Raw genomic sequence first — 20248 nt, forward strand, 5'->3', positions numbered from 1 at the left:
ACATGTAAGGCATTTAATTACCTTAGATTCCAAGCTCAGTAACAACGCAGTACACCGTGGTAGCGCGGACGATGGGAGAGTGTGTAGTGTGACGTCTAGTCACATTACACACACTTCACACTTCTAGACAGCTGCTAAGTATAGAAGCATCTAAGCTATTCTAAACGACACAGTGATCTAGATTTTTTACTCTCTGAGGATATCCATAATTAACTTATGTTTAGTTAATTGTGCGTTAATTCTACCATTTTTACATTTATTTCTAAGCTTGACAGTTTTACTGTAAGACTTACTGACACTTACAATAACATTTATTGTCAAACAGAAAGGTAAGCCGAGATTGCTGTCAAATTGGAAAGCAGAAAGTTGATCACAGTAGATACCCTCTTAACCAGTTGATGTTTAGATACGCATACTCTTTGAGGAAAGCTCAATTTAATAGACTATTACTCTTAACTCGTCAGGTTTTGCTTAGCACATATAATTGAAATTGGCTTCTGCCACTTTTTGACACATCTACACTTATGCCGTCAATATTTATACTATGGTAAATCCATACAATCAAATTTTAACAGTTCACTACAAATTTAGATATATCAAAAAGTGTTAAAAGACTTATTTTATTATATACGTACAACAGCACCATAATTTAAAATGCTAATCAAGAAGTACTTAACAGATCAAACATTGCTTTCACTCAACAAAGTATAAACATAAACACACAGCCTACTGCAAGTTATAATTTTTTAAGAGTTTACCGGAACTTTGATTCAACTAACCAAATCGTTTTCCAGTCACGGTCTCGGTTCCTAAGTGACCGGTTAAGAGGTTATCTATTGTAATTCCTAAAACAAGCTCTAAATCAGGTATGAGTACTTAAATTTAGCTTACTAATTTAATTGCTGACTAATATTTTACATTGAAAATTATTTAACTCAATAGTTTCTAAATGAAGCATATATAGCTCACCATTTGTAAAGATTAGAATTGATCTATTTTGATCTAGATTTGTGAAAATGTCATTTTTTTAAGGTACTTTGAAATAGTTAAAATACTTTCCGTGATAGTAATGTCTAATGTCACAACATTAACATTATTAACTGGTTATGGTTAGTACAACTCTCTTTTCTAATGAACTGAAGATCAATGAATGATAAACTACATAAAGAAACAATTTTCAGAAAGTTATGTAGTACCTTGTCGTCACACAAAGTAATTTAACTTTTATTACAACGATCTCAAAGTCCTACAAACTGATAAGATTATTGTGAAAAATCAAAGGTTAGACAATTTGTCTATTTTAGTGTTTTTCCATAAGGCCAATCACATAAAAATTCAGTAACAAGTGAGCTATACGCTATACACATTGAAGATTTTTTTTCTTCCACAAACTTTAAAATCATCCTTCCCTACATACTTTTGATAAATTTATAACAAAATATTACTTAACATAACAAAAGGAATTTCTTACATGTTGGATGTAGAAAGTATTATTTTTTTAAGAAGCAAACAGTGACATTTGATCAGTTATGGAGATTAGTGAAATGGTAGATCACAAGTTTCAAAGATGTATCAATATTAGTTTTGTTTTAGAAAATAGCCACAAGACATTCTTATATCGAGAATAGTTCAAGAATGTATTCAACTTCAACAACTTGCCTATTTTCTAAAAGGACAATCCTCTCCTATTCAAGGAAAATTACAAAAATACTTTTCCGTAAGTTTATAGATCACGATGAATGATATACAACAAGCGACATTGCCACAACAATACTATCTCTTTTTGTAAACCAGTATACAATAGGTCTATTTAAAAATGTATGAAAATACAATCTTTGAATTAAATATCTCAAACAAGAATCTGTATTATATACATTTAAAATACTCTAAAATATAATAATACTTATTTTACTAAACTTAGCCTAACCTCTTTAAAATGCTTATTCAGTGTCTTGTACTTAAATGTATTGTCTACTTGGAAGATGTTAGTCGAGCTAGATGATTACCGAGAGATATTTACCCTAGAATTTCTCGGAACAAGAAAAGAAATGCGGGGGATTTAAAATTAATCAGCATTTGTTACAATAACAACATAGTGCCAACCACACAACATTAACTAATGAGGAGGTACTAAGGGAGGGGGGGGGAATAACATGTGTTTGGTGCCACCATTCAGCTGTAATTACCACACTTGGCAGGCCACTATACCAAGTGACAATTAGCTATTCTACAAAATCACACTTTTCTTTGGAATGTTATAGAGCAGTTGATAGACCAGATATCCTTGTTTGACTGATGGTGCCAAGGTGGTTTCAAATTCAGAACAAATTAGTTTGAAATTAATTAGAAAGAAGAAAAAATTACATTAAAATATTTGTACAAGTTAAAACTAAATTACTGGTATGATAATAACAAAAAAAAACAAAACAAATAAACATTTTTAGTGTTGAAAATAAATTCTATTATTTGTTGATGTGGGAACTTATTTTGGATACGATAACTTAACTATGAATAACAAAAAAGTAACCCAGAACCCAAATTTGTGATCTTCAACTGAGATATTTTTCTAAGACACTTTTCCATCCACACCTCTGTTAACCTGAGTCTATGCTGATGCTGATTATACATTTTGAATCAGAACTAACTTTTTTCTGCTGTAGTGGTTGCAGCTGATATTGAATGGTAGGACCATACACACTACACACCTCATTATTGTCAGGGCAGTCGCCCGCAAAGCTTCTATAGCACATATTATTGTCTTACATTACACTTAACCTAATCTAAGCTAATACGTTTACAAGCTTAGCTAATAGATTTATTCAATATAAATCGTGTATATGCAGTAATGTATAAATACTAGTGTAAATATATATCACAATTTATATTGATTTATTGATGTATACACAACCGTTTATACCATCTAAGTTCACTAAATTATTTGAGCTTTTGTAGTAATTTTCTTTGTAATAAATAAAGAGATCAGATAATATTCAAAATAATTTTCAAAGGCGTTTAGAATATACAAATACGATTACAAAATTCGACTCATCAACGAATGAATCGATTCTCATCATTGTCTAAGTAGGTGATATGCTGTCAGGTAGAAGAATATATCTTCCGATGTCGATCGGAGAAACGTAAATTTTGAGTAAATATATAGCGTCTACATACAAACACGAAAGACTTTGAGGAGCAGACTCATACTTACTATTGATTATTTACAGATTCATGATTGTATAGATTGTTTTATTCAATAATTAATTATCTTCTTTTCATTTTTTCTCCAGATATATATTCCATATTTACATTACAAGTAACAACCCTGAATTTAATATATAATTACTATATGATAACAACTATCATATAGCTATTTAATGCTTTGTTTCTTAAGCAAATTACAAAAATTAAATTCTTGGTACAGATTGATATTTGGATAATTGACTACTTTAACCAATAATGATAGTATTATTGATCCTGAAATGTAAACCATCCCTACAATCTCAACCTTAGTTAACTATTGAACCCTCCTTGGCTCACAATCACAGACTTACTAAACCTGGTTATGAGATTAAAAAATATCATGAAACAAAAAAAAACAACTACTGTACTTGAGATTCTTTAACCTAACAAACAGAATCTGTTAGAACAAAAACAGTGTGTCCAACCCTGATTAAATCCAAGTCATAAGTGATTAGTAAACTGATGTAAAACATTTGACTTGGTTAATTGATATGAGTGTTTCAGAAGCTACTCTAAGGCTGACTTCAGTGAAGTGTTAAGTAAAAAAATATTTCAAAATTAGATATGAATTTTACTTTATCTGCAAGTTTGAGTTTTTGTATCTAGAGAATTTGTACAAAAATTAGGAAGTAATCATCTTAATTAATAGTGTTGAGAAACTAATCAAAGTTGAACTATTTGGATATGTCTCAGTCCCTTAAGGGGATGTGGGTTATTTACTACTAATAATTCAGTTTTACTATTATAAAATACTTGAAAACACTCAAAAACCTCACACTGGTTAGATTTTACTGATATACAATTTTCACTTTGGGAAAGATATGTTTTTTCAAACTAACAACAGATATGTATTTATGATGCTTATATTCCGATTAAAACCCAAAACTGTTCATTTTAGTAATGATATTTCCTCTTTGGAGCTAAACCTTTTAAGTATATGACTTTAATGAAATTTTAAAAACCATTTTAGGTATTTTTGTTATCTAAAATTATTTAATCTATTGTTTATTTAAGTGAGTGGTGGTTCTATGAAGCACTAAGTAAGACTTAAGTCAAAATTCAAGTTCTATAGTTTGGCATGGGGAATTAAATGTCACTATTTTGTTGTGGATTTGACTTGGGAAACAGTGAATCCCTGACTACAATGCTGATGCACAGTTACTTTGTATGTTTTCCAAGTACGCATTCAATGTAGTGTGCTACTTTTTCACTAGCTGCTGTTTTTGCTTGTTACAATCACAAGTGCCATTAGTAAAGCTAAATTTCAAATCACAATCCCTAATATTTCCTTACTGTAGAACAGTGACAAATAGAAATTAGTAAATAAATAGGTACTGATATAATTTTAAATTTAAAAATGATTGCTTGGTTTTAAACTTATAGAAATACTGTTCACTGTTCCAAGATAGTTCCTGTTTGGATCTGACAAGCAAAATTTTGAATAATTTTCTCAATCCTTAAATTAAATTATTCCATGTGATCTTCGGGCCATTTACATTAGTTTAGCTGAAATTACTCCTATCACTAATATAGGCTATTAACCTTGTCTCAAAAGTTTCTTAGCTTGTTTATTCAGCACTACATATATGTGTCACTTTATACAAGTGGCTAAACAATATGTAGTGAATAATCATGCTAACAAGGTAAATAGCCTATATCAGTCATATAACACATGCCAGGGGCTATATTTGATACATATCAATTTTTCTAGTCAAACATTCCTGTTGAACTCCCTGTATACCAGTTTTTACTAGTTACCACTAGTAAGTTTACTATGTTATCTGGGAATTTAATTTAGAGCTACTGCCTATACAAGTGAGGAAACCAGAGGTCCTTAAAACAGTTAATCAAATATGTCTTTGCTAGTAACTCAAAGTCACTCGACTACTACTTGACCGAACCGTTAGATCATGCATAGAGCACTCTCTGATTCCCTCACTTCTCTTAGACTACAACACAGTCAAAGCCTAAACATTATTTATCAGAGTAGAGCGCCATCTGCTGTTTGATCCACGGGACGTAGCGAGGCACGTAGGCGTAGACGCCAGGCAGGTGTGGATGAGCACATTTAATGCCCCAGCTGACGATCCCTCCAACAAACCAGCGCGGAGAGCGATCGTCCGTCATGCACAACAGTGGCCCGCCACTGTCTCCCTGCCAAGAAAAAGTTAACTTTACTATAAACAAAAGGATAGGCTTCAACAGTCAAAGAAAATTGTCAACAATTAGTCTTCAGGAGATGATCCGATGCATTAGTTGAAATGGTGTAAATACTGATCCAGTAAAAGTTCACCGGTTCACCATTTCAATGGCTCAGTCATCTCCTAAAAACCAAGATTGGACATTGCTATAATCAATTTAGTACATCAGTAATAACGAGCAGAGTATAACACCAATACCACCATTGCAATGAATATTTTAACAAACAAATAACCAAAAGATTGCAAATTTTTACTGTAGCCTTAAGCACACATGGGAGAGGGATGATGAAGTATTGAAGAGAGAGTAGTGAGAAAAGACCAAATTAAAATATTATTACACAAGCTTTGCATGATTTAGACTCGTCAATGTATTTAAAATAAATGTATGTACAAAGGCTGAATAACCCTCAAATAATCATAAATAAATATGTAACATTCAGAGAAATATTTCCTGCCAAAGTGTAAGTAGCCTGTATCCGTTATCAGAAGACATCTAATCAGAGTCAAACAACACATTGAAGAAATAATAGACTTGATTGTATTTGCTACCTGACAAGCATCTTTCCCTCCCTCTGCGTATCCAGCACAGATCATCCCTTGGGTGACGTTGAGGTCTCGATGCTCCAGCCAGCTGTTGCAGAGATCACGGTTCAGGATGGGGACTTGTACCTCATTGACTGCTGCTTCATACTCTGATACTGACACAGGAATATGATCAGAGGCTGGTGTAGTGTTGTTCAAAGGTTTATTGCGGACATTTTCCATCACGATGGTAAAAAACAATACACAAAGGTTCGGGATCTGGAATCTGATCCCGATCTGATCTGGTTTCTGATGACTCGGTCTGGTGAGTTAGGTTTTGGTAACTTTACATGTCCTTACAGGTTTTTTTGGCAGGTCTTAATTATTACCAATTGAGACATGGATGCAACGGGACATATTTTTACCCAAATATGAGTGAAATATGGATGCAGAATCGAATGATTTGCCTTGTGCAAAATTATGACCTTGTTGTAGATCAAAGGTTACAGAGAAAATATAAAAAAACTGTATATTTAAAAATCCCATGTTATTCTTATGGAGAAAATACAAAGTAAATCATTGTAGTTTGCTTGTTTATGGCTATCTTTTGATCAAATATAGCAGATTTATTCATTTCATACTACATATACCATTGACATGAAAAAACACTGTTTTCCTTCCCTGCAGCAGCAAACCTCTTTTTGAACCTAATGCTATTTAAATATGGAATAAATCAACATGTTAAAGGAAATATTTGAGTAAGAATTCGAATGGTGATTTGCTTAGTCTGCAGGTTTCCTGCGGCAGGGGTATTAATAAATAGTCCTAGCTGAATAATCAGCTGATCTTAGTTTGTTCCAACCTTTCAGACTTTGACTAAAGGCATAGATTTACACAAGTATCTCGCTGCTCTCGGTGGAGTGAGTTAAGTAAAACTCACCATCGCTATCTTCTCTCTTTCCCCAGCCAATGACAGTGCACATCCGACCTTCCTTCAGCTTAAAGTTGGCCTCTGGAAGGCAAACGGGCAGCAAATGCTCGTGAAATGTCACCCTCGTTGCCAACTAGAAAAAATGACAAATATTAAACTTGCAATTGTATTTTTTGTTCCTAATTTGGAAATTGTTATATGTTATTGTTTTCATATAAATTGCTAGTGTTCATTCTGATAGCCCTGTGACACTTGCGTCACAGCGGCAACGCATCAGACGGTAAAGATCAGCTGATTGCTGGAGAAAGGGGGAGGGGGTAGGAAGCGCAGAGACAGAGTAGAGTCGTGTTCCGAGTGTAGGCGCCATGGTCAAGGGTGGACTCCATCGCCGAATTGATAAGTTTTCCTTAGTCTAAGATATTTAAGAATATGTTCTAACTTTTCAGTAAAGGGGGGGATTAAGGGGTTAGGGAACTATAAATTATTTCAGCTTAATATGAAAATTATACTTTAGAGCACACTCCACCCATAAGGTACGAGTGGAAGTTTTCAGTGTTCTTTTCCTTATTATATTAGTAATTAGATGCATTAATAATATTAGATCATCAAAATGGCTGTGATATGGATGTGGTTTGGCTCAGTAATTAATTTAAGATCATTATTATTCAACTCAGCATGTCGCAAGCAACACTAGATTGATAAGGCCTAAGGAAATTGAAAAACATCTATCTTTAGGTGGTAAAATATATTCGTAAAAATCATCAGAAAGATAATGTCATCATTCAAATACAGACACACCTGAAACAATGCCACGTCATTGTCATGAGCAATGCCTTGATTGTACATGGGATGAGGTACGACTCTCTTGACCTTCATTTTCTGGCCGAAGTAAGAGTGAGCGTGTCTCCTGGTGATACCGAGCTGGATGGTCCAGCCTGATAAGTCTCCTTGGGTGAAACTGTACAAAGAAATTAATGATTTCAGTTAGAACAGCAGCATCTCCTGAGTGGGAAATCTTGATTTAGAAAAAAAACTCGCATAATACTAAAAAGTTATAATATTTTACCATTGTAGACTTCCCATCTATATGGACCAGCTGTAGCCAATTTTTTATTAAAGAATGTAGTTGTGTGAGCCAGTCACAGAATGCGCTAGTGTCTAAAATTCTATTTTATACCCTATTTTTTGTTGCTGACCAGGTTGATGGGTCATATTTGCTATAACTCATCATAAGTCATTCCCTAAGTTTTACTTGGCTAAAAAGATTGTGTATTCGGCAGAATTTGGTAATTTAGATCAGCGCAATCTGTAGGTGGCTCACATCAACTACGACAATTTTGATAAAAAAGCTGGCTACAAATTTAACATGGGGATGGAATGTCTAACTGTATTGACAGAAGTTTCAACCGAGGATGGTTTATAAAAAAAAGACAAAGGGTGGAGGGGAGTGGTTTATGAGAGTTAAAGTTTACTTGAGGTCCACAAGCATGGCCCCCTGTGGTCCACGTGGTGATGCATTGAATTGATGTTACTTTTATGATACAAAATGACTATAACCCCAAGGAATTTGATTTGTGTGTATCAAAGTATCAAATTTATGATATAACACCATTGCCCACATACTTGATTTATATCTATCAAAGTATTTGATTACTCACTTGCCAACGCAGTGTGAAGCTGTGAGTACCCACTGGTCCGAGATGAGGACACCAGCGCAATAGAAGATCTGCTCGGGCCCGCCGAGTAGCGCTGCAAGGAACGGCCAATCACCAGGGTTAGCCTCTGTGCCTCCTACGATACGCAGCTGCTTCTTCTCTTGAAACAGCTGGTGTCTCAAACCACACGCTGTCAACACCACAATTTGTCAGAGGAATTTCAAGCTGATAAGAATTTGGTATTGTTTTTTAAAATTGATTGAAATATCCACGCTATTCATGTGTAAACATTCTACCAAGTTTTAGAATAAAAATTAATGTAGGTTAAACTAAAGATGAATTTAGAGGACAGCGTACTTCATCATACTAAAAAACCCCATGAAAGGAAATATTAATTTGCTGGCTGCTAAATCTAGCTTGTTAAAATATATTATTGTACTTACTAAAACTAGAACAGCCTAGTTCTATCGGGGCAAAGTTTTCAGTGTTGCAATCACGAAGTTCTTTGAGAAGATTGAGATTTCTTTTTGGCACTGAATACCTCTTTAGCGTGTGGCTTGAATATTTTATAGTATGTTTGGAGCCGATGGATCCTTTGATTGTAAGGTTGCTGGACGTTACATTCCTAGAAATGACCAAAGAAAAAAATTAACTTTAGAGATATACAGTAATTGATTTAAAAAAATGCAAACAATCTATTTTCAAATTAGCAATGTGTTTTGTACCTATTGTATCTGCGTATTCTTGTTTACTTTATAAATGCTTTTACAGGGTGTGCCAATACCCATGTAGCACAGATGGTTGGGCCAACGTTGGCCAACTGTGGGACAGTTGGTGGATGGTTGGTTGGAGCTTCCACAACCAACCAACCGTTGTCCAACTGTATATCTCGTAGTTGGGCCAACCAATATTTACAACTGTGGACCAACATTGGTTCATTGTTAATGAAATACATTAATATGCATTGCTGGGTATCATACATCAAGCCAACCGTTGTCCAACCGTTTTTCACTCCGTTGGACCAACAAAAGATACTTTTGTTGGACCAACGATGGTCCATAGTTGAGTTTACACGACTTTCATTCTCTGGGTCTAGCTTTCACAACATAATTATAATAAAATATCTGGTTTTACAATACCTTTATCAGTTCCAAAAGTTTTTGGAACTGATAAAGGTATTGTAAAACCAGATATTTTATATATTACAGTTCCGGGGCTACAACAATGAATTTTAATAATTATAATAATGAAAATATTTTTTTAATTAATATTCTTTAACTTATTTGCAACAATTTAAGGGGAAAGAGTAATTAATCATATAACAGTCAATTATAATAGCATTAATAATCTAACGGTAATTAATTAATCTATATTCAAATACCAGTAACCTCTCTAACTCCCCCCAAAAAAAATAACTACTTATGATGCCTTAACAGATTAACAGAATCATATTATACTGTGTAGTATCAAAAATGTTTTTAAGTATTGCGACCATTGCAACTGTCGGCTAATCTTTCACCACTTGAAAACTCTCTACCTATATCAACAATCACAGATAGCTCAGTGGTAAGGCAAGAGGCTCACATGTCGAAGGACCCGGGTTCGAGACCCGTCTGGGCCAAAAAATTATGTTCTAGCTTTTTTTCAAAATTTGTTTTTATGAACTATTTAATCAATTTACTCAACTAATAATTATGCTTTTCGTACTAAATCTTTATTATTTTGTGTGAAATAAAACGGTTGGTTGGATATCAGTTGTGTTATGGTTAGTTGGCCATCAGTATTTTTGGATGGTTGGGCCATTGTTGGACAATGGTTGGCTGGAAAACAGTTTAAAGAGGTGACATTTCTACCGTTGGCCAACTGTGTGGCTCCACAATTTACCAACGTTGGCCCAACCATCTGTGCTACATGGGTATAGCCTGACGGTTTTTAATACTAAATAACTCAAGAACAAAATAAAATGTTATGTGTTAAAAAATGTTTTATTGTACACACTACAATGCCATTTTCATTTATGAAAAATTATATCACTTAGGTGATGACCTTTTCCGAAACGCAGGTTTCCCATTTTTTTCATATTTGCAGTCACCTTCGCCTAAGGAATAGAATCAATCTCTTCCGGATCACTGATTGTGTTCAGGGATGGTTCGAAATTTCGAAACAAACACTTTGCTTTTTAAGTATCCCCACAGCCAACAGTCACACGAAATTAAGTCTGGGGATCAAGCTCACATCACCAAACGAGATCACTTTACCGGGAAAGAGTTCACGCAAAACTGTCACTGATTGGCTGTTTGACAAGTTGCGTCGTCCGGTTGAAACCATGTGTTGGTCATGTCTATCCCTACTAGCAATCGCAGTTATGGAACCAAAAACCCTTTCAATATTTCCACATAGCGTTCCGAGTTTGCAGTGACGGTGTTCCCCCTTTCGTTCTCAAAAACATATGGTCCGATGACTCCAAACCGTGCCACACACCACACTAGACAGTAACTTTCTTTCGACGAAGTAATTTTTCACCAAACATAACCTAAAAATGGTATGTATCGGATGTATTTAGTTACATAAGCAAGTTCACTACAACAATGAGGTATCTAGCTTGTATAACAGCTGACTTATTACAAAACAGAAACTGTCAGGTTTTTTTTGGCACACCCTTTATTTTAATGTTCATTCTTCATCACTTTATCACAGTCAATTAATAATAATAATTTTATTTTCTTTCCAAGTATAATGATTTATTTTCAATAATTAACACTATATATTAAAACAGAAACCAATTTAAAAGAATGTATACAGTACAAAAACTTAGAAATCCAAAGGATATTAGAGTAACAGACTAAAAACAACCTTTACAAAACTATCAGTTACGCAAGCATAAACAAGAGAAACTCTTATTTAATACGCAAAATATTCATAATTTAATAAAAACAGTTCCCTGTATCAGATGACTTTGGGAGGGAGGGTTTGTGTTCATGAGAGGGGTATGATCAAACATAATTACGAAAACCGCCACATATCAGAGATCCATATTTAGTGGGAGGGATAAAGAGCCGGATGTTTTGTTGATTTTGTACATTTTTAGGAAAAAAAGAAAACACAATATTAAAAAGGATGTTGAGAAATCTTCTCAAAGACAAAAAAGAGCTGGTAGGCTCAAAGCAAGAGAAGATACACAGGTTTGCAGGAACACGAGGAAGTTTGGAATGGAGGATGTTATGAACCAAGCCTACAAGATTGTTGATGAAGCCAAGTATCGACTGGGGTACAAGTGGCTACATAATAAAATAAGTAAGTATGAAAAGGGGGACATAATAAAAAAACCTCACCTGTATCCCAACATGGAACAGATGGCCCGAGGAGTCGCAGGGTCCCACGTCGAGGTACACGCAGGCTTCCAACTCTGCAGATGGGGCTGAAACACTTCCAACTTGCCTTTGCCCTCGTCCCCCATCCTCTCGCTCAGTCTTACTGCAATCGAGGGATTAAATCAGTACAATTTATATACTTTCACATACACAGCACAGATATACAACAGATGAAATTGTCAAAATAAAATAAACTAAATAGTGAAAGTAGTAAACAATTGCCTTTTAGCGACTATGAACAAAACTACACCTTCTATTCCTATATTAAATGTTATGCTATTTTTTTAGTTGTTGACCATCTGAGCTAGTAAATTGCTGATTTCTCAAAATTAAAGCTTAATTTCTAAAAAACTGAAACCCTAAACTAAAATTATGGCTTGACATTCCCTAGTTCCTAAAATTAGCTTTCTTTTAACACAAAAACCATGAAAATCCAACAAGCGGTTGATACAGAATCGTGAAATAAACAAACCCTGTAACGTTTTAATATGATGTTTTTATGTACGATGGTCTCTTTTCCTTTGATAATTTAAAACCTGCACAATACATAAAAAAATTCTCACTAAACAATTTTGAACGACAAGTTTGATATAACTGTATACGATGTTACGGAAGAATCAACTTATACGTATGAACTTAACCATGCAAAAGTTTTATACAATTATTTTAATTGTTTAAAATTCTTAAATAAGTTTCAACTTTGATTACACTTTTTTTTTTGTTTTACACTGTTATACATCTAAAAGCCCTCTTTCTGGATACGGCACCTTTTTTGTTTAGTTTAATTTGTTATGAAACAAGTTTAGATTATTTTCTATGAATATGATATTGCTTATATAGTTTGTGCGAAAGAAAAAAGGAAGTGTTAAGTGTTAACAGATTCTGTGTGATTGTGCTCAACCCATGCAATTGTGCCAACACTCACAAGCGTGTGATAATTAGCGGTGATATTGGTGCACAGTATTCAAATCCCTGGCATTTTGGAGATAATATTTATGGTTACCTCATAAAACTAGGTTAGGTCTAGAAGGGTGCTGTATTATCCCTTCGTGTTATGGATGATTCGGCCATATTTTTAAACCCCTATAAGTATAATTCAAGATTTTGATAAGACAATACACAGGTGTGTGGTTAACAATTTATTGTATACAGGGTGGCTGAAAAGTAACTTGCACCCCCCTTTAACTTTTCAATCATTTGAGATATTTAAAATCTGTTAGCGGCAACCTTCTTAGATATGAGGGGCTACAATAATTATGGTCAATTTTGAAAATTTTGCCCTTAGGGGTAGTGGTGGTAGCGGGTAGCTCAAAATTTTCAAATGACAAGTGTAGTTAATAACAAAATGCAATTTTGTTATTATGTTATTCTTATGGAGAATAAGTAAACTGTTGTAGTTTGCTTGTTTATGAACATATTTTGATCAAATTTGAAAAATATTTTTATTTCTTACTAACTATTAACATTTTACAAAAAAAGAACAGTTTTACCCTCCCTGATGCAGCAAACCTAAGTACTTGTTAAACTAATTCTATTTAAATAGGGAATAAATGTTATATTTTTAAGTAGACATTTCAGTGTAAATCCAATCAGTCAAATGGAAATTTGCTTAGTCTGCAGGTTTGCTGCGGCGGGGGTATTTATGTTTCGTCAAGACCTGTAAAATGATACCAAATTCGACTATACTTGTCATTTGAAGATTTTGAGCTACCCCCTACCACCACTACCCCTAAGGGCAAAATTTTCAAAACTGACCATAATTATTGTAGCCCCTCATATCTAAGAAGGTTGCCGCAAACAGATTTCAAATATCTCAAATGGTTGAAAAGTTAAGGGGGGGGGGGTGCAAGTTACTTTTCAGCCACCCTGTATATTACATAAATTGGACAGTTACACTATTCTGTTTCAAAAGATTAAAATAATTCTTTCATGGTTACTATAATTTTACCACACACTCCTTTGGCGTAATTGAAACCATTGATTGTGCACCGGTCAGAGACAAACTGATACTTAAATGTTGTTGATAGGTTGTCTGAATCTGTCAAATAACCTTGATTGAGATGAGTTATTTGTGAATTGCACATCCCACCATCGGTTATTTAGTTTTAACTTATTAAACATGTTCAGTTTTGGTATGTTTTAAACATTTGTTTCAATCCCATTAAAAGTTTATTGATAGTCAATAGCAAAAAATCTGTTGTTTTTGTCCCACCTTCACATCCTAGAACGCTAGGTTGTGTTTGACACATAACTTCAGGCTAGTCCTAGAGGGTCACGGCATTACCACATATAGATAGAAACTATGGTGATTGGCTGGATTTGATCCCGGGACCTCGGGATCTGAAGCCCCGTGAGGATCATACAACGGTGAAGTGTTTGTACAATATAAATGCCAGTTTATAGCCAACTGAGCAATACACTCCTTCTAAGACCTCTGGCAATGCTTGTGTTACAAACCAACAAAACAACCATCACCAAGTAAACAACCATCTACTTTATAGCTAAAGTCTTAGTGAAAATAAAATCAACACTTAGATAAAAACACTGTGATCTGAACAAATGTGCCTGTGAAACATGCTGCGAGACCCTGTGCAAAAGTGATCAAATTAAATGTGCAGTAACATAACATTTCTTCCTTGTCAGTTACCTATGGATATCCAAAGTGGGAATCTTTTCACTCATGAGTTCCTGCAAGTTACAGTTTTTAAATAATAAAATAACATACACCTAAACATAATAAAAATACTCACAGCTACACAAATGTTTTAAAATTCTGACTTATTAGAAGTGCTCAGACAGTATTGCCATCACTCATTATGTATTAAAAAAAAATTAATAAGTAGCACAATTGTATAAATGTTCAGTCTTACAAGTACTTGTGTTCTTTCACTGACCATAATGGATACAAATTAACTCCCTCAGCTACCGTACAAAAGATTATATATCAAACGCAAGATAAATGTAACCAAACTTACACACTTGACATGTGCTGTTCCTTGGAGTCCAGTCTAAAACTATCACACTTAGGGCTTTCAATTAGGGTGGTACGGTAGACTTAATTTCCTCATAGTTTTTCATAACATTTTAATAATTATATAGTAAATTAACACAATTTCTAAGGCACAGATTTTGTGAGGGAATGGTCAGAAAAAATTTCACTGGTCTCCAAGAATGGTATGAATTTTACAGGCATACACAGTTGATTTAGTTAAATAAGATGGATGTATTTTTTGTAAGTTTCACCTCAAATTGAGCATTTTATTTTTGCTTACTGTGTGTGAGTGTGTGTCCACACTGAAATTGTAAAACAAATTAATTTCCATTATTATTTTTCGTAAAATAAAAATAAAAATACAGTAGACTCCCTCTTATCCGGACTCCTCGGGACCGAGGCTAGTCCGGATAACGGGTTTTCCGGTTAAACCGACGTCCCCAAAATCTCATTAAAAAGGACCGTTTAAATGCATACTCTATACAGTATTTGACTTAAAATTAGGAGAGCATTATTGTATTTAGACACGTAATCACTGGTCTCAAATCTTTTCCATGAGAACAGTCGTTTCAGTACCGCCCACTTCCTGGCGATCTAGTCCGGTTAAACCGATGTGCTGATAAAAATCATCCGGATAAGGAGATGTCACTTCTACCGAGCGTGGTCCGGTTAAACCAATGTCCGGTTAAAAGGTGTCCGGATAAGAGGGAGTCTACTGTAGACTTAGTTAAATCACTGATTGATCCCTGGAGCTCAAAGGGTTCTAGAATTCTTCTGTTTATTTTAAAAACTCACTCTGTAAGTGTCAACGGGTCAACTGATACTTACTGCAATTCCTCTCGTCTTGGCCCCAGGGGCAGTCTTTGATTCCGTCACACATGTGCGACTGGTCCATGCATCTCCGTGATCCGCAGTGAATCATCCCTGCAGAAACATAACCGTTGACTTTCTTGCAAAGTAAGTATTGCAGTACCAATGAGGGAATTGATCAATGCTGAGTAAGTAAGGGGCTATAAGAAACTGGATCAAGCTGTCATTGGATCACTATGGGATTTTTATGACTGATTCAAGATGAAAAAAATCTGATTTGAAGCAATCTACTCGTATATATTATCTGACTCCATTTTATACTCAAGCTGCATTATTTATATTTAGCTTAAAAGTTAAAACATGCTTGAGCAGTACGTTGCTGTTAAAAAAAATTGAAGTAGTCAAGGGTGTTGTATGTATTGGTTTCCTAATTGAATCAGTGCTTTTGAGGGTGCACTATACCTGTACACCGAACGCTAATGCAAGGGTTTAGGATCTCCGTCATTGTCGGCTTAATTGAAAATATGTGTATGTTACTTTATTCATTTCATATTTTTGTAGGCTTGTATCGTTTTCATTTTTTGGCAATAGTAGAATTTGAAGTGGGAAGTGACTGGTAAATACTATAAATAAGCTTTATTCTAAAGCATTTTACAAATACAAATGAATTTTTAGAAGAAAATTAAAACGAATCGATCTATCAATGAGTCATAGATTTTTATCTAACGAGTAAGAAACCTTAATCAGACGATAAAATTTTTTTAAAGTAACTGAGTAATTTGAGAGGATTTAAACGTCTGCAAGCGCTTCTCGTTGTGCTATTCAATGGCGCAACATAACTACTGAAGCTCGAGCTGAGATTTCCGAGCTGAGGTAGAGCGCTTAACAGTCGAATTCCATCAATAACACTATATAGCTGGGATTTCCTGGGCGTGTAAGTGAAACGCAGAGGGGAAAGCGATTCTAGTGGCGGTTCGCTCCGCTTTAAGGAAAACACTAACTATACCAAATTACCTAAGACAAGAGGAGAACCGACTCTGCTCTCTGCTTTCCATGCTCCCCTTCGGCACCCAGGAAACCCCAGCTTATTTAGCTAACTGCTGCTGGTACATTTTAAAAAATGAGTAGAAATAGTTTATTTTGGTTTGCATGGACCGAAAACACAAGTTATAATAATTCTAGTTGTGATTGTTTAGCTAGAAATCTAGTTGTATACATCTGGGTTTTGTATAGTTGATCTGATGTAGATGGTTACCGAAGGAAGTATCAGCACTTGTTCGCCCCCAGGAGGGGTTTATTGGAAAGTCATAGGGACAAAATTTGTTTGTTTGAAAACTGGTTGGCAGCTTCTTTTAACCTGCAAATCTAAATCTAAATTGTTCTCAAAGGACTGAAGTACTGTGTATGGAATATAAGCAAAACACGAGGTAAGCAGGTGCAACACATGACTGAAATGTGCTGATAAATTTCAAGTGAAAGTATCAGGAAGTGACCCCTTTGACATTGCTTCTTTTGTTTCACAGTCTATTGTTATAGTGACAAATTAATTTGCAAGGTAAGGGTTAAGAGGTAAAGAGGTAATGTCTCTGGTTTCACTTACCCTTGGCACATTGATGGCAGTTGAGTTCATCCGACTGATCCTCACAGTCCACGTGTCCGTCACACTTCCAGTCTGCGGGGATACAACGCTTCACATCGCATTGGAACCCAGACAGGCACACTGTCAACACGTTACATAACCTTACAATGTATGAATTTTAACATATATTCATAAGTTTTTTTCAGTCTTTTTGTATTACAAAACCATTCATAGAATCCCTAAAAATTCTTGGAAATTGTTCTACTAGATAGATTTCTGGGTAAAACATTGATATCCGATTCCATCAGAATCATTGATAGTTACGGTCTGGTTTTCGGTTAAGATAAGTTTGGTTATCAATTGAATTGATAGTTTTATGTTTGATAATACAATAGAGTTGGATATCAAAGTTTTGCCGGTTTCTGTCTTATAACCATTTTAATGTCAAGCTTAGGGCTCTGTTCTCCTGAGTCCTTCTTTAAAAGTTAGTGTGTTACGCTTAAGAGAGTCAGTCTTTCATTAGTTTTCATTGAATCAACAAGAAAATTACAATGGTGACATCTTTTAGATTGGATCTATGAATAAAATATTCATGCTCTATGGTGATTTTATAAATTATAAAGATACCTAATGATTAACCTATATAAATTACAATTCTAAATTATTTTGTAGCCACTTTGAAAGACTTTTTTAAATAATAGGCTAATTTACATTCCAGTGCATGGGTTAAGTACTTAACCCTTAACTTAATAAAAAACATTGAAAAGTGGTGAGTTATCAGGGGTATTAAAAAAACAAATTCTACCTATAGATAACTTATGCTTTCTGTATTCAAGGGTGTGTCACTGTATTAAATAAATAAATTGATTGACATCAATCGTATAATGTGTCATTCAATACGGTACTAATTATTCATCAAATTACTCATTTTACTTTTTTATCTGTTTTTTCCAAGATGATAAATTTATGTTACTAGCGTTTTCTTGAGTTCTACTGAAAAATGTTCATGCTATAAATGACTAAACTTCCATTTCCTTTGTATATTTTCCTCGTACATTTTCTGGGATTCAACCAAACCTCACCTGGTTTCTGAGCACGCTTTTCAGCTTCAACGACCTCCTTATTTCCCACGCAGACATCCGCATCTTCTGAGTCAGGGAACAAGTCACAATCGAGGTAGTCCGGCAAAGACAGACCAAACACGTCAAGAAAGAACCCACACCTTCTCTTGGTCTCTGAAACAAAGTTGTAATTTTACAATTGATATAATATTAAAGTCTGACGTTTTCTCATTGATTTCTCTGTTTACTTATAGACATAATAGACCCTGAGTTAAAAACTTTTGGTCATGCATGGCTGTTAAATAAGCGTATTAAAATTAAGTACCTGGGGACCGAGCTTTGCTCGGGGAAATCATTAGTTTACTCTGAAAGCAGTCTTAGTATTGCAGATACATAATCCATTCCCAAACTCCACACTGCTTGTCTTTACTTATTCCTTCAGCACTCCCTACCGTGGACCTGTTTTTCTCTCTTCCCATTGCATGTTAGGATTGCAGATACATTAATGTAATTGCCACAGACAGTTCCCACACTCTGCACTGCTAGCCTTACTACTTCCTTCACCACTTCCTACGAAGCGGAGCTGTTTTCCTCCATTCCCATTGCATTTATAAAGATTGCAGATACCTTAATCTAATCAGTTATATCAGGTCATAAACAGTTCCCCACTCCGGACAGCTCGACTTGACTACTTCCTTCACCACTTCCTACGTCACAGACCTGTTTCCCTCCCTTCCCATAGCATTTTAGGATTTGAAATACCTAAATCTAATCGTCATAAACAGTTCCCACACTCCGGATAGCTTGCCGTGACTACTTCCTTCACCACTTCCTACGTCGCGGACCTATTTTCTTCCCTCTCCATGGCATTTTAGGATTTGAAATACCTTAATCTAATCGTCATAAACAGTTCCCACACTCCGGACAGCTCACCTTGACTACTTCCTTCACCACTTCCTACTTCGCAGACATGTTTTCTTCCCTTCCCATAGCATTTTAGGATTGCAAATACCTTAATCCAATCGTCATAAACAGTTCCCACATTCCAGACAGCTCGCCTTGACTACTTCCTTCAGCACTTCCTACGTCATGGACCTGTTTCCCTCCCTTCCCATAGAATTTAAGGATTGCAGATACCCTAATCTTATCGTAAAAAAACAGTTCCCACACTCCAGACAGCTTGCTTTTACTACTTCCATCATCACTTCCTACGTCACGGACCTGTTTCCCTCCCTTCCCATAGCATTTTAGGTTTGCAGATACCCTCATCTAATCGTCATAAACAGTTCCCACACTCCTGACTGCTCGGCTTGACTACTTCCTTCACCACTTCCTACTTCGCGGACATGTTTTCTTCCATTCCCATAGCATTTTAGGATTGCAAATACCTTAATTCAATCGTTATAAGCAGTTCCCACATTCCAGACAGCTCGCCTTGACTACTTCCTTCACCACTTCCAACGTCACGGACCTGTTTCCCTCCCTTCCCATAGCATTTTAGGATTGCCAATACCCTTATCTAACAGTCACAAACAGTTCCAACACTCCGGACTACTCGCCTTGACTACTTCCTTCACCACTTCCTACGTCGCGGACCTGTTTCCCTCCCTTCCCATAGAATTTAAGGATTGTCTAAATCTTATCGTAAAAAACAGTTCCCAATCTCCGGACAGCTTGCCTTTACTACTTCCATCATCACTTCCTAAGTCACGGACCTGTTTCCCTCCCTTCCCATAGCATTTTATGATTGCAAATACCTTAATCTAATTATCATAAATAGTTCCCACACTCTGGACTGCTCGCCTTTTCTACTTCCTTCATCACTTCCTACGTCACGGACCTGTTCCCCTCCCTTCCCTTAGCATTTTATGATTGCAAATACCTTA

At 35.3% G+C, this 20248-nt stretch overlaps 1 protein-coding gene across 1 annotated transcript in view; it reads right to left on the bottom strand.

Moving 5' to 3' along the window:
- LOC128989871 (atrial natriuretic peptide-converting enzyme-like) overlaps positions 1–20248 on the bottom strand; it is a 41647-nt gene continuing 21399 nt past the window's right edge. Inside the window, exons 9-18 of the mRNA XM_054411965.1 lie at positions 18384–18536; positions 17323–17442; positions 15741–15836; positions 11882–12023; positions 8993–9174; positions 8553–8739; positions 7693–7852; positions 6904–7027; positions 5991–6139; positions 1–5394 (exon numbers count right to left, since the gene is read on the bottom strand). Coding sequence (XP_054267940.1) covers positions 5215–5394; positions 5991–6139; positions 6904–7027; positions 7693–7852; positions 8553–8739; positions 8993–9174; positions 11882–12023; positions 15741–15836; positions 17323–17442; positions 18384–18536 — 1493 coding nt within the window. The 3' untranslated portion in view covers positions 1–5214. The remainder of the gene's footprint in view (positions 5395–5990; positions 6140–6903; positions 7028–7692; positions 7853–8552; positions 8740–8992; positions 9175–11881; positions 12024–15740; positions 15837–17322; positions 17443–18383; positions 18537–20248) is intronic.

This window comes from Macrosteles quadrilineatus, unplaced genomic scaffold, assembly GCF_028750875.1.
Source record: "Macrosteles quadrilineatus isolate MER2022 unplaced genomic scaffold, UCM_ALF_1.0 Scaffold_3__2_contigs__length_128488019, whole genome shotgun sequence".
In the NCBI taxonomy this organism is placed as follows: Eukaryota; Metazoa; Arthropoda; class Insecta; order Hemiptera; family Cicadellidae; genus Macrosteles; species Macrosteles quadrilineatus.